Genomic DNA, 14,567 nt, shown 5'->3' on the forward strand with positions numbered 1-14,567 from the left:
TTAAAAAGTTATAGAAAAATGCTATTTTAAAATACATACATACTTCTATATACACACACACACACGAAGTTCCAAAGTCATATTTTTATAATTAAAGATTTAAAAAAAACATTTCAAGCACGTTCAGGACTATTTTAATGCCCAACAAGTTTGCGGTTCTACTTAATACTGAAGTTACTTCAAGAAACAATTTGCATTTGATGAAATCTTATTTTGGCTGAAGTATGGTTTAAGTTTTACGGTTCCAACAAACACGATTTTATTATGGAACAGAAGTGCTATACAGAATGAAGGGCATTAAAAAAACAAACATATAACTAGGGTAATCCTAATGACATAACATGCTAACATTGAAATATGGTAGCTTTTAAACTAGAATATCAGGTTAGTCTCTTTTTGGACCAAAACCAATGTTTTAAAACTTGCACACCCAGTTATTCAGGATAGTCTTATAGCAGAAACGATAGAACAGCTGGCTCATTCTTGATTCCCTCATTCAACAGAAAGTCTTTACAGCTATGAAATATTACCACTGACTATGACTGAATAGGAAAATTCTATTTATCTCTAAGTATCTCCAGAATAAAATATTAATACCCTCATAGGATTATAACAATTTTAAAGCAAGTTCCTGCCTGCATATTTTGCAAGGCAGTTTGATTTTAGGATAAAACTACTAGTCTAAAATTGCTAAGAACTTTAAAGGCATGTTGAACCAATTACAACTAACTATATATTGCCCTGAATAAAGTTACTTTTAGCATATAAAAGGATAATTGTTTCCCCTTTGTGTCTTTCCCCTACTAAATAATGGTAATGACCTCAAGGTCAGGCATTTCCAGGAGTTAATGATGGCATGGGTTAAGGGCACTCAGCTGGTCATCAGCTCCTATCCATCTGTCATTATTGCTTTTGCAATTAAGGGGTTTATTGGAGTTTCTTGTTTGTTTTATAAGCAATACTGACCAGTGTTGAATCCAGACTAGCATCTCAAAGAAAATGTTAATAATTCTGGTTTATCTCTTATATAGCAGTTTGCTGTAATTTGAATTGCTCAGTACAGTGCAATCTCCAGCATATAAAATGAACTGTCAAAGAGAATAATAAAGTCTGCAGAAATGCATCATCAACAAAAGTTTAAAAACTGTCTATATTACTCACCAAGAGCTGGTGAGTCATGAAGTGGTCTTCGGCGTTGATTTGTGCCAGAAAACGGGTAGTAGGGTGTTCCAGGTTTTCCCGAGGATGACAGCTGACCTGGACTTCCAAGCCCCATATCTGACCGAAGCAGACTAGACTGCAAAATATATAGAGAAAAGTATATAATATATACTACTATAACAACTCGGCTGTTAATATACCAGGCTAACAAACTGTTAACCGCACATTCTGCTCTTGGCATTCATAGGAATTTACTGGGCTTTCAGTGAAGGTCTTAGCGTTCAAAAAAACGTTGACTTTTTAAAATTAGTATTCAGACAATATACCATAGCATAATTCAGAAAGGCAGAGCAAGTTTGGCTGTGAGCCTCCAAAAAACCATAACCATTTCAGTTTAAAACATCTGAAAGAATCAATTCATACTTAAATTCTAAACAAAAATCATAATACTTTTAGTTTGCAATGTAACACCTCTTGTATTACACAATATAAACATAATTGATAAAAACTGCTAAGTTTATAGTGTGACATTAGGTTTTAGCACATACTTAGAAATCCAGACTATTACATTCATAAAAACATGGAACAATTGTAAAAAAAAAAATCAAACGCAGACAAGAGATAAAAGATTAGATTAATGCACAGATCATAAAAATTATGACTTAAAAACTTCAAACCAACAATCTAGTTGAACCCTCCCCTTTTTTGTTCCCTTTTCATGGAGTAAATACAGAAACATTCTTAACACTTAACGAGTGCGTTATATATTGTTTAGCCTCACGTTATTTCCATTTCTTCTGTGAAACTGAAATGAATGTTGGTGATTTATGAGAACATAGTTTTTACATGGTTGATACTACGCTTGCAGACTGGATCATGGCAGGAACCACTCTAGCGCTGTTGCCTTCTAGGGCTACAGCAGCCCACTGCTCCAGGCTCTCCTCACCCTTCCTTCCGAGGCCTAAATACCCTCATTCATAAACAAATGTATTTTTTTGGATTACATTATATCATTCCAGCTGGTTCTTTCGGTGTGATAACTTGTGAAAAGTGAGGCTAACACACCTGGCTCTCAGCAAGGTACTAAATCCCTTCTAATTTGCAATGCACTGGGATTAGCAGAAAATCCAGAGTTCATATCAAATTACAGACTATATATAAAATAAGCAATACCCTCAAGTGGGTTTCTCAGATAAATGGTTTTTGCTTCATATCGCTACTGAAATTTCTATCTTTTACTTGTCTGATGACTAATTCGAGCACGAAAATCTTATATTTTAATTCAAAAGAGTGGAATGTGAAAGAGTTACTCCATTACAAACTAAAGGAGGACCCAGAAGTGTTAACTATTTCTTACAAATCTATGACACAGTTTGAAGAACTAAGTTAATAAAAATGTTAAGGCATAAAAATAAGAAGTTTTCCCTCAACTCAATTTCTCCATTCTTATTCTTACAATAAAAGTGTTCAAATCAGAATTGTTAATATAAAACTCATACTGAAATGAGATACCCTTATAAGGAGTGAGGTGATCTTTAAACAAAGTATACAGAAAATACCGGGGGGGGGATATCTGCTTGTAGACTGTTTCAACATTTGCTAATTTTGCCTTTGACAAACAGTTAAGAGTTTATTGTTTTGCAGAAAACATGATTATCAGAGTATCTGGCTTACATAGTATAAGTCTGAATTTAGCAAAGTTGTTATTCTAAGCATTTATTAGAGTTTTAGTGGTGAACACTGTGCAGGAACCCTCGGCAGCGTTTTGTGAAAAGCAGTTCCTCCAAACCAACACTGTCCAAAAGAAGAAATGAAACCAGTTCTGTGCTTAGCCCAAGAATACCCAGGACTGAAAGAAAACTTCTCTACATAACCCATGGGGAAGGGGAGGACGTATTGTGATAGTTGTCATTTCAAGTCGCTAAAGCAAGGTCCCACTCACGGAGACCCAGAACCGCTGAGGCGGGCAGGGAACCTCTGGAGTTCACCTAGTCCAGCCCCTGCTCGCTCAGAGCAGCTGTCAAACACCCTGAGGAACTACATCCCATTCATGTTAAAGACAACCCTCCCCGATCCCCCCCCAGCATCTCCTCCAGATCATTGGCAGGGATTCAGGATCTGTACAGACACCTCCAAAAAAGGGGTGGGAGGGTTCTTAGTTCCTCAGTTCCTCCAGTCATTAAGGGGGAGGGGGAGGAAGATGACAAAGAAAAAAACCACAACACAGTAAAAACTCTTAAATTCACTTCTACCAAGCCATTCCAAAAGGCATGTTTCTATATCTTTTCCAGACTTAACCTCCAACATTTACCTCATGATATTTGCCACCCTTGCTTTTGTCCAAAGCCTTCCAGTTCGACATTTTCACCGGACCCTGAATTTCAAAGCAGCAGGCTACTACAACAACATGAAGTGTATAAGCAATACATACATACCCAGTAAATCTCAAGCTATGCAACACACTCTGAAGAAGTTTCCTGACCTATATTGTGTTTGGGTAAGAATTTTTTATTAAAAAACCCAAACAAACAAACAAACAAACAACAAAAGAAAAAACCACCAAAACCCACAACCCTCTTCTACCATTCTCACAATCAAATGAAGCATCTGTTTAAAATTTTATAATTGTTCCTCAGTCTTCCAAAAGAAAATAAAAATAGATGTCATTAGTTCAGCTTATTGATTTTTCTGCCTGTCTGAACCAATTGAGAAGCAATATTGATTAGGACTGATCCTTTCCTAAGGGCATCTGATAAAGAAAGGAATACAAAAATACCACTGAGAATAGCAAAAAAGCTTTGTATTATCAGCACCAAGCTTCTCCTGACTAAGTGCCCGAGGTCCCTGCACAGAGGCGGATCACTTACATACATAGTTTGCAGCATTCTCCACAGAGAACGTTCACGCTCACTCCGAACCTCATCTGCCAAGCACAAATCCAATTACTAAAGAATAATCAATGACTGGTTATTCTCCTGAATGCTGCTGAGTCCTGTCTGCATTACTGTTATAAATAAACAGGCATCACCCTTAAAAAATTTTCTCTTTGGATTTTATAAGGCATATTTCCAGCTTCAAAATAAACAAGAATAACCAACCTAAAAAAAAAAAGAAAACAAAATAAAAGGCTTTTATCACAATCCACTAAGAACACAGCAAGTGTGATTCCAAAGAGAACAGAGAAAAAGAGGTAAACATGACTGCTTTACTTTTCAAATTTATACCTTTCAGCAAAACCAAGAAACAGTTTTGACAGCCTCAGGGGAAATGGCATGGCCTGACCCAAAAAATAAAGGCTTTTACAAGGGCCACTATCTAGACAAATGCTTTGAAGGGGTCCTTTTCCTATGTATGAGTATTCTCATAAAAATGAAATGCAGGGGAGTCATCTATCCAAACATCGCAAAGGTGAGACGGGGGGAAAAGAATCGTATCAACATATGGGCATGGGTGTATTTATGCACCTTTGTCACAGAAAACAAGTTACTTTATATTGCAGCTGCACTTACGTGCATGCGAAGTTAGCTTCCATTCAAACTAACAAGCTAATCAACCATATGCTTGTATCAAAAAGGTATGCCTGAAATAAAAAAAGCTCCTTACTCAACATATTTTAAAATTGTTTTTAAATTGATTCTTTCAAAGAATTTGAGCATAGAAGTAAGAAAGAGTTTAACTACTTTGGAAGTTTTCTTTTCCCAGCCCAACTCTATGAATCTTTAGACTTCCAAAGATACAATTTGATGCCAAAATATCGCTCTGCCTTCAATGAACTTCTAGGACACCAGCCAGCAGAGTTCTAATATGTTGGTAAACACTTCTTTGATTTTCTTACTTTGATACTAAAAAAAAAGAAATGTGGACAACTAAAGGCCTACAGATGTCCTTCTGCAATATTCCTTGCAGCTCTCCAGTGTTTAGGCTGTACGTAGATAGGAAAGCCAAGCTATCCTGCAAAATACACAAACATTTTTAACAAACACACTCCATGCACTACACTACAGTATATAAGGTTTTACCTTTTCAAAAATGTATGTTAGCCTTGTGCTTCTTAGTCTAAATCTCATTTACATTCATTTTTAAATGCCAATGTATCAGCAAACACTTTAAGAACTCAGATTTTCCTAGTGTAGCCACAAACTATTCAATAGTTCCATCAAAATACAACGTTATGCCTTTACATTATTCATTATTTCCAATCAAAAGAATAATATGGTTGAGAATAAAAGCATTAGCCCATTATATGCAACCGATTATGACAGGGCCATTGTGCTGGCATAATGAGGCAGGCTGCCTTGGCAGAGAAATGAGAGCGGCAACTTACCAACTGCAAACTTCTATCTTGAAACACACCCACACCCACCCCACCCCCAAACTAGTCAACTAGATTTTATTTTTCCTAGGTTTTTGCATTAGTTTTCTTTTCAAAAAGTTTATGCTTTGAGTCCCAGGAGTCAGGCTGTCCCTATTTAAGGCAGGAAAACTGTCTAAAGTTTAAAAAAATTAAATAAGTACTTAAGTGATCAGTTAAAAATTGGGAGCTTAGATACGTTATTTTGTAAAAGTAAAGTAATGCAACAAGCACTCATCTCAATCAAATCCCTCCGTTATCCCGCCACACAGTCGTAAACAAACTCACTTGGCATTTCTCTATTTCTCAGAATTACGTAAAGCAGATAGTAAATGCATTTCTTGCCTTACTGTAAACTTGAAATACTGCACTGGGTAAAAGTTTCACGTACACGTCCTTTTATTCTGTGAGCCACTTGGATGACTTACAAGCATGGATATAATGTGTCTTAATATTTCGCGTGTCTTGCCTGATAGATAAACCTGACAATTTGCACGAGCTAGTTTAAAAGAATGTAACAAAACTTGCAGAATTCCCCACCTAACTTGTGTATGTTGCTACTGTGATTCCAAAGGAAAACAAATAGTTGTTCTGTGAGATACTAGTACAGTACAGAGGTTTGGGTTGCAAAAAGACCATTCACCTGAGTTCCGTGTCATGCAGTTTAAGCCAAAAATATAACCAAGATACAAAGTGTTGAATCTCACTTTACTCAAGTCTCCAATCTTTGTAAACCGTAATGAATATGCACTCCAAAATAGGAGCTGAATTTGGAAAAACACCGACATATGATGTAAATTCATTTTAAATTTAAATTCTAGAGATATGTTTGCAATTATCAGCATGTTGTTACAGAATCTCATCCTGAGAATATCATCAAATAGTAATGTGAAATACAGTGTTACCATTTTGAGAACAAAGGGACCCTGAATGAGTAATCAATAGCAACCGGCAGAAAATGAGGCATTAATTATGATCCTCTCTAGTGTTTTGTCTCAAACAAGGTTTCATTAAATATATTGTGCTAACCTGTATATCTTCAAGGCATTACCAATAGATTCGATCAGATACATTTTTGGTCTGTTTCAGGAGGAGGAACATATCACAATTAAAAAACCGAAACACCACCTAAAGTGTTATATGATAACTTGAGCATTTTTTCTTGATCAATTTAAAGGAAATCAGGGGTTGCTAATAAAACATCTCAGGAGAGGATCCTCTAACAACATGCTGATAATTACAAACATATTCCTCATTTTAAAAAAACACTCAGATCTTATAATCTCAAAGTAGTCTCTTGAAAATTTAATTATCATCTCCTATACCTAAAGTATCATGCAGGTTTGAGAAGATAATGACAGTCATCCATCAACTGCATCCTGCCAGTGTAATCAGGCTAATCTAGCTCACTGGAGTAAAAAACAGCTACCTAGGGTACTAAATACTGAAGTGATGCAACATCATAAACAAAATAACAGGCATTTAGGTTTACTGTCTTCCCAATTAATGTTAACACTGAAAAATATCAAGGTATCAATATATTCTCTTTTTACACCAAAGCTTTTCTGGATCACCATGAGCTGATTATTCAATGTGTATACCTAAGCAGAATCTGCTACTATGGATAATTCTGTTTACGTGTAAATATATTGAGAATGAGCACAGGGTCAGAGGAGGGAGAAGAAAGAAGTTGATTCAGAATTCCAGATATGTTTTTTTAAGCAGTGGGAGGAGTAAAGGTTAAATGTGGAAGGAAGGAAACATTTTGTATTCCTTCTGCATCTAAATGGCTTTAAAGCACCCGATTAATACAAATATTTTGAATGAGTCCCTTCCTTCTCTTTTGCAACAGAGGCTTCCCTGCACTGATACTGCATATTGGCCAGACTACAAATTCTGTCTTACACTTCTAAAAGCGGCACCCTGCTGATGTTGGTGTCCAGTCCCTGCGGTTATGCTGGCTCAGCTTGTCTTCGCTCATCCCCCAGGCAAGGTATTTTTGCGTTGCTGACTGAATTCTAGGAAGGCATTACTAAGCATTGTGATTACAGGTCAGGCTCCCCTCCCTTTGCCTTTGAATCTTTTTGCTACATTATGAAAACAGTAATTTGAACAGCTTCCTTACTGTGATTATACAAAAGCAAAAGGTTTGTGGAGAACTGTAAAATGTCAGAAGAGAAGCAGCTAAGGGGTTATTCATCTACTTTTTAATTTTTTGGTACCAGCCTTCCTGCTTTTCTCTATGATTGCAAGACAGAAGCATGAGAAGTCAACATTATAATAAAAGATTTTATGCTGAATCTTATTCACAGAAGTCAGACTATAAAGGATATTATAAAGCTCAAACTACCCTTCCATCTGTTTTTCCCTCTGCATCTTCAGCAAAATGATTTCAAAAGATTTCAGACCATTAGTAGAATGTTTCATGTATATGGTATGGAAGCTGTGCATCTTCTCTCCCACACAACCAAGAGAAAAATCTTGCTCTAAGCACCAAGTCAGAAAATGTGTAGCATAATGAGGGTTAAAAAAAACTATCATTAATATAGCAACCAGTTAATTGTTAGGACTTAACATGGAGGACCCATATGATTTCACATACAATCAAGTGAAAGCTAAGTCCAATACTAGGGTGCTAGTAAATGGATAGGCAAGCCCAGTAAATATCTTAGGCTACAATCCCCTCCACTTAATAAATGTTATCCTTCTCTCCCAGCTCTTTAGAAATCTGTGCCATCAGGAGCACTATCATCTTGAAAAGCACACCACAACACAACTGACACCAATGCAAGTTGGATGGTTTAGTTCCATGGAAGAGGAATGAAAATGGCAAATCTGTCTTGTGCTTCTTTCCATCCACTGACCGCTCCCTTCCATCCACTGACTACCTGCCCAAGCTACAGTCTCTCCTAGCCCATCCCCAGCAGCAAATGCTAAGTAACAGGTTGCTTACACCACTCTTATCTCCCCCTTCCCAATTCTGCTCAGGGCCTGTATTCATCTTGAGAGCAGTAATCTGTGCAGATGCAAAGTTTGGGGAGGGACTTTATCTCCCTGTGAAGTAAGAAAGGATGGTAAACGGGGGCTCAACATACTACAGTAGTTTTAGACAAAAGGAATAAACACTTCAAGAAAATCCAAAGGGCAACCGAGCTCATTCAAACAGACAGGTGTGTCTGGGAGAATTGAGCTAATCTTTTCGCCATCCTCCAATAATACCATAAATTTGTAATTGAGAAGCACCCAGCTCTGAGGCAGGAAGATTAACCGGAGAAAAATAGATACAAGAAATTGTATCTGCACTCCACAGTGTAACATGCTTTTTACTTCCTTATGCAGCAATATGTAAGATATTATACATGTATGGATTTACAGGATATTCATTACCTTAAACACAATCAAACACAATCAAAAATTAAAAGGACACAAGAAAATTTGCCACCCCTAAATAGTGTGAGAAAGAGAAGGGCAAAGACAAGTAACAGTTTGTCTGCTTAAGACATTCAAAATGATTCCTTGCAGAACTGCTCCCCTTTTATAAATAGCATCCATCCCCCAACTATAACTAATTCCTAACACCTGCTACCCACTTCATTGGGGGGATGTCTTCCCTGATTAACTTCAGGTGGTCACCTCCAGCTCTGGAAAAAGAAATCTAGCCTGTGCCAGTACATTTTTACTTTCTAAAAAGGTTCTGCAGGCTCCTTATCTGCTGAGAGGCAGGAGGTATTTCCCCAAAAGCACAATAAGTAATTCACTTCTAATAAATCATAACCAAGAGAAAGTTAATATTGCTTGAGTTTACTTGAGAAGTAAAATGAAGCAAAATAAACCCAAGTTTGGACATCCCATCTGCCCTTAAACTATATATCCCTCTCCCCATCCCAACCTTTTAAGACAGTATCAGCTGGCAGAATCCAGAGTCACTGCTTCAGTTAACATTGTGTCAGCCTTTCCTTCAGAAGCCATGTTTCTTAGAGATTGATAGCTCAGCTGTGAAAATCTGCTTTGGGGAGACACCTGATATCAAAGGTGTCAGAGAAGAGGAGATTAAAAAGAGAAAATTTACAAAATAAAATCAGTTTGTCAGCTTTAAAGTTATATTGGTATTAAACCCCACACATGTACAAGCCTTAAATTTTTTTTATTCTTCCATAACTCAGTATTACTTGGATTTAAATAGACATTATGTTCTCCATACTGTTTCTAAAACTATGTGAGGAAGGAAGAAAAGCAACTGGTGCCACTGCTTGTAGTCTTTCTAAGGCCCCACAGATAAGAAAGGTCCAGAATATCACGTATTTTTCCTGCCTCACTGGAAAGGATTCATCTAAAGCATCTTCCAACACACTGCCAGCAGTGAGCAGGAAGAGCTTTCTTGTTGCTGTTTAACAGATACATCAGTTAAAAAAAGAAAAAAAAAAATAAAAAAAAAATAAAAAACCTTGTGGGTCCATAGCTGATGCAATCTGACATCTTTTATTAGCACCAAAGTAAATTCTAAATTTTTGTTTTTAAAATACGAAATGGTAGCCCCCCTATAGCACCTATGCTGTTTTATAATTAGTGTGTTTAAAGTATGCATATTTTTTCCTTATCGTACACAATTACATTAGAGTGTATATAACATATATGGGTTGTTGGTTTTTTTTTTTTTAAGATGTGATTTCAAAACCTGGAAGTTAAAAAAAAAAGCCTGAAGGGATCCAAGACACACTAGCTACCAGGTTTAGCCTAAGACTCTCCAGAGAGAATTATCCACCCTCCAGCATCCCTTTTGCCGCAATATTACTTCCTCTACGGTCTACCACCTAGGTGTGGTCTAAATATGCCTATTTCCAATCATTCCTATGACAAGCTTTTACATTTTTCTATTAATTTAAAGCCTTTCATTAGTTTTTTTTTTTTTAATCTTTTCAATAACACTACAATATCATAGGAGCAGATGGCACATCCTCAACACATAATAACTACCTAATTATTTCTCTCAAGGAAGCCAAGTAGGGATAGAAGTCTTAGAGACAAGCAATAAGAAAAGTTTCAGGCTATGAACAGAATTCCTACAGGAAGAAACTAAAACTGCAGAAATCTGAATGTGCGCAAGAGGGCTTGCATATGCAGACTTCAGACATACATCAGAAAGAAACTACGAAGTACTCACTGGACCTACAAAGAAACACCTAATATATTTGTCCTACACAGTTGTCCATTACTTCTTTCATCTTCCAGCAAGAGATCTAATGCTCACTATTCTTTGACATATAATGCCACAGTAAAGCGTGTTAGTAATGGTCTAGTACAATAGCCCTTGTATTAAAGCAACGAACTGTTAAAAACTTAGCAAAGCATCCTAGGAGCAACTCCAGAGGCATGCTGCCATGCTGCTATTTGGGGGCTACACCTGTGGATTGAGAAAAACTTGTTTAGAAGCTTTCATACATATTTAAAAAACAACCACATTTTAAAAGTGCTATGAGCTACAAATACCTGCTTCTTCTTTGACTTACACATTTTAAGCAGCATCTCAGCTGTCAGACAGCACTAAAACACTACTCTATCCCACTATTCACAATCAATCATTTCTTTCGCTCCTGCCAGTTTCAAGTTTTTTGTTCTTACCAAACATGTATTTCAAATTACATTTTTCATACTGTTCTTTGCTTTTCCATTTTTGTCAGTAAATCTCATTTCTGCTTCCCACATACATTTTTATACACTCTTACCTCCTAACATTCACATTTTTGTATGCTTATTATTCCAGCTGTTTAATGTCACCTGATGCTTTACTAAAAAAATAAAAGCCATTAATCTTCTCCATTATACTATATACACATCTTAGAATTATACAGTTTATGAACATACTAAAAATAATTTTAAATTGGTGCTATTCAGTTCTATTAATTTTTCTCTATGCAGCAAGCTGGTATCTACACCCTACTAGGATACTTGTTTTCACCCTTGCATATTCCTCACCACCTCACCAGTAACACAAAAAAGTTGCCATTTTTGCCTATGCACAATATGAGTGAGCTTTCATGTTCCTCCTAGACAACTCAAATTTCTGGAGTTCTACTCTTATTACAGTTCTTCAACCTGTGAGATAGCTGTTAGAGAGAGCGTGCTCCAAGATACTCCTAACCCCAGCATTGCAGGATTGTTCTTTAGATTTGCATTCTGCTCAAACTGCTTTAAAGGCTTTTTAAATTTGAAAGAGGCAAATTACTGACTATGCAAAGGCAGTGTAACATACACTTGCAAACATTTCTTTTGCCAAAGCAATCATCTGTTAAATTGCCCAAGAAATTGGTGCTAAAGGCATTTTTGGAGTTTATTTCGAAGTTCTTATAGTGTTTTTGTTAAGAAGCGACTTAAAATGTTTTTGCACAAAAATAAAACAATCTTTTTAGTCTGTGAAGGATGTAACAGCTAATAAATAGTTTTTCATGCTTGTAAATTTATATGTTAATACATTGCTAAATTTGCAGATGCAAACCTTTAAAGTTCCACATTAAATTGTAAAGAAAGTTGTTCTTAAGTCAATAAACACAGAAAGGTCAAAAATTTTTTCTAAAAAGCCAACAGTATGAATTGCAGTTGCTCAGTACCTATACTGTATTAAATTCTGTAATATTTTTCAGCACAAGTGAGTCAGGCATATACAAATCTAGCTTTCTCTGACTGGCACCCAGATGAGGAGAATGTTTCTATGTTGAATCATAGCAAAGGTGGAAGATGGATGAGTTTCGTCCAGCTTACTTTAACATCAATGAGAAGTCAGCTAATTTTTTCTCCAAGGTACTACCCAAGTAACAGCATACATTTAAAGTAATTCAGGAAACACAAAACGTGCTCTGAAGATGCACAAAGGCTACTACATCTGTCTTAATATTCCAGTGAAGCATTTTTTTTTTTCCCCTGGTAAAGTAGAAACTGGTAAAACCTGAAAAGTTGTCTGAAATTATGTCTAATATGTTTACTTGAAATATATTCCCATAAGGAGCACTAAGTATGGTGCTAATGTGCATAAAATGTTACTGTCATACTGCAAAATTCAGGCTAATTTAATAATGCCTGATGTGCCTTACATCATGTTGCAATGATGCAATAATATGCTGCGAAATGAGTCACCTAACATAAGCTTCACAGTAATAGCAGAGCTGATGGCTGTTGAAGGGAAAATGGCATAGCAATATTACTGGTAACATTGATGGACCAGCTTTCTGTTGGAATTTTTTTCTTCATCCAAAAAACAAAGATTCTGAAGCAGCCTTATTTATTACCAAAATGCACAAAACTTACATAATAATAGCAGCAGAAATGAGTTAAAAATTCATCTGCCGCTACTAAATAAAATATATATAGTATACACAATATCATATAAATTCTTCATATGCTGTCTCTGTAGTACTATATATTCCATACTGCATGAAATATAGTAGCATATATATAATGTACTACATACAGTAGTATATATATGTAATTTTATATAGACTAAGTGAAACGTATTTAATAAATATAATCCATAGCTCCTTCCAGCATTCATGCACTCTACAGACTTATCATCAATGCAACCTTTTTCTAAATGGGTTTTATAACATTTACAGTGTCCTGTCATCATATAGAACATACAGATTAGAGTTAGAAAACTACCGTAAATTAAGATACGTCTCATTATAGAAAGGTTACGCTTCAAACAAAAACTGGTGAATGCCTCTTTAGTTCTTGCCTAACATCCATTACATCTAGCACTTGATTTTATCTCCATTCTGGTGCATGGGATAGTATGTGGACTTGAAATTGTTATGAAGGGAGGGTAAATGTGTTATCTCCACATGTCAAAAAATCCATGATGTCTATTTTTCGTGCATGATTGTTTAGAATTAAAACAGAACATTAAGGGGATAGTCACAAATAATCTACTATCTTCAGCCTAGTGATGCCAGTGGGGAGAGACAGACTTTGCCATGAACATGAGAACAGGCACTGTTAGGCTAAAGGAGCATCCCCCCCTCTCCGCCAATTAGCCAGGGGACTTACAGGCTCATGGGGATAAAGTTAGCTTCTGTGAAGACCCACAGAAACAATTAGAAGAATTAGTCTAACAGCTACACATGTATTGCACATTTATCTCAATTTCACTTTGAAAACAGTGCAGATTCCTGGCTTTCTTAGAGCTCAGACCTGTCAAAGCAATGTGCAGTGACAGCTGGGTACCTTTTTGATGATATTGGAAATGGGAGTCATGCATTCAATATCTGAAGTCTAATCTCGTTTCTTCTACATAAGCTACATTTTTCAGTATTAAATTACACAAATGTAAAGAAAACCCTTTTTATTACAAGAAGCTTTCTGAAAACTTAATCTAGATACGATTTAAGATTTGTGAAAAGATGCCCTCCCCAAATCTGCAATTACACAGCCAAAAGGAATGGTGGAATCCCACACAAAAAAAAAAAAAAATCACAAATAAACCCCCCTCCTCCGATTTGAAGACCCAGAGATGTTTTGTCAAGCCATGTAGCACTGCATTTCATTCTGATAGCAAAATATAGTTTTTATATTTTTTTCCAAAAGCTGTCAATTCTTTGTCCAGGTAGAAGTTTTTGACAGTCATCTAAACCAGCTCTGCATAAGCCTCGATTTGCCATCTTACCCATCCACTAAGAGCCTATACACCCTATGAAACACCGGAGAGAAAAAAAAAGGCAGTAAGAATTGGAAAGGTGCAGAATATATTGAAGACCTGTCAGAAGGAGAAAGAGCATGCAGTAAAGTACAAATAAAGCCAAAACAGAAAGAGGATTCAGAACTTGATTGCAAAGCACTAGACAAGCACATACACCATTAACCTTAACAACACTAAACCACATAAAAAACATAGCTTAAGACAAATGCAACTACCTTATTCAACACTGCTATTTGCATGAATAGGCCCAGTGCAAAGTGCTATACACTCTAGGATGCTCCTTTCTGGCTTGCTTAAAACACCTGATGGAAATAAAACCTGGAAGTATGCACTTCCTGGTTGATAAAATATTTACATTCTTGTGAATAA

General features: G+C 36.3%; 1 protein-coding gene across 3 annotated transcripts in view; it reads right to left on the reverse strand.

Moving 5' to 3' along the window:
- Positions 1 to 14,567, reverse strand: part of TCF12 (transcription factor 12) — a 174,126-nt gene that overhangs the window by 56,146 nt on the left and 103,413 nt on the right. For all 3 annotated transcript variants that reach the window (XM_059823915.1, XM_059823914.1, XM_059823913.1), the window contains exon 7: positions 1,162 to 1,297. In XM_059823915.1, coding sequence (XP_059679898.1) covers positions 1,162 to 1,297 — 136 coding nt within the window. The remainder of the gene's footprint in view (positions 1 to 1,161; positions 1,298 to 14,567) is intronic.

This window comes from Gavia stellata, chromosome 13 (assembly GCF_030936135.1).
Source record: "Gavia stellata isolate bGavSte3 chromosome 13, bGavSte3.hap2, whole genome shotgun sequence".
Lineage (NCBI taxonomy): Eukaryota > Metazoa > Chordata > Aves > Gaviiformes > Gaviidae > Gavia > Gavia stellata.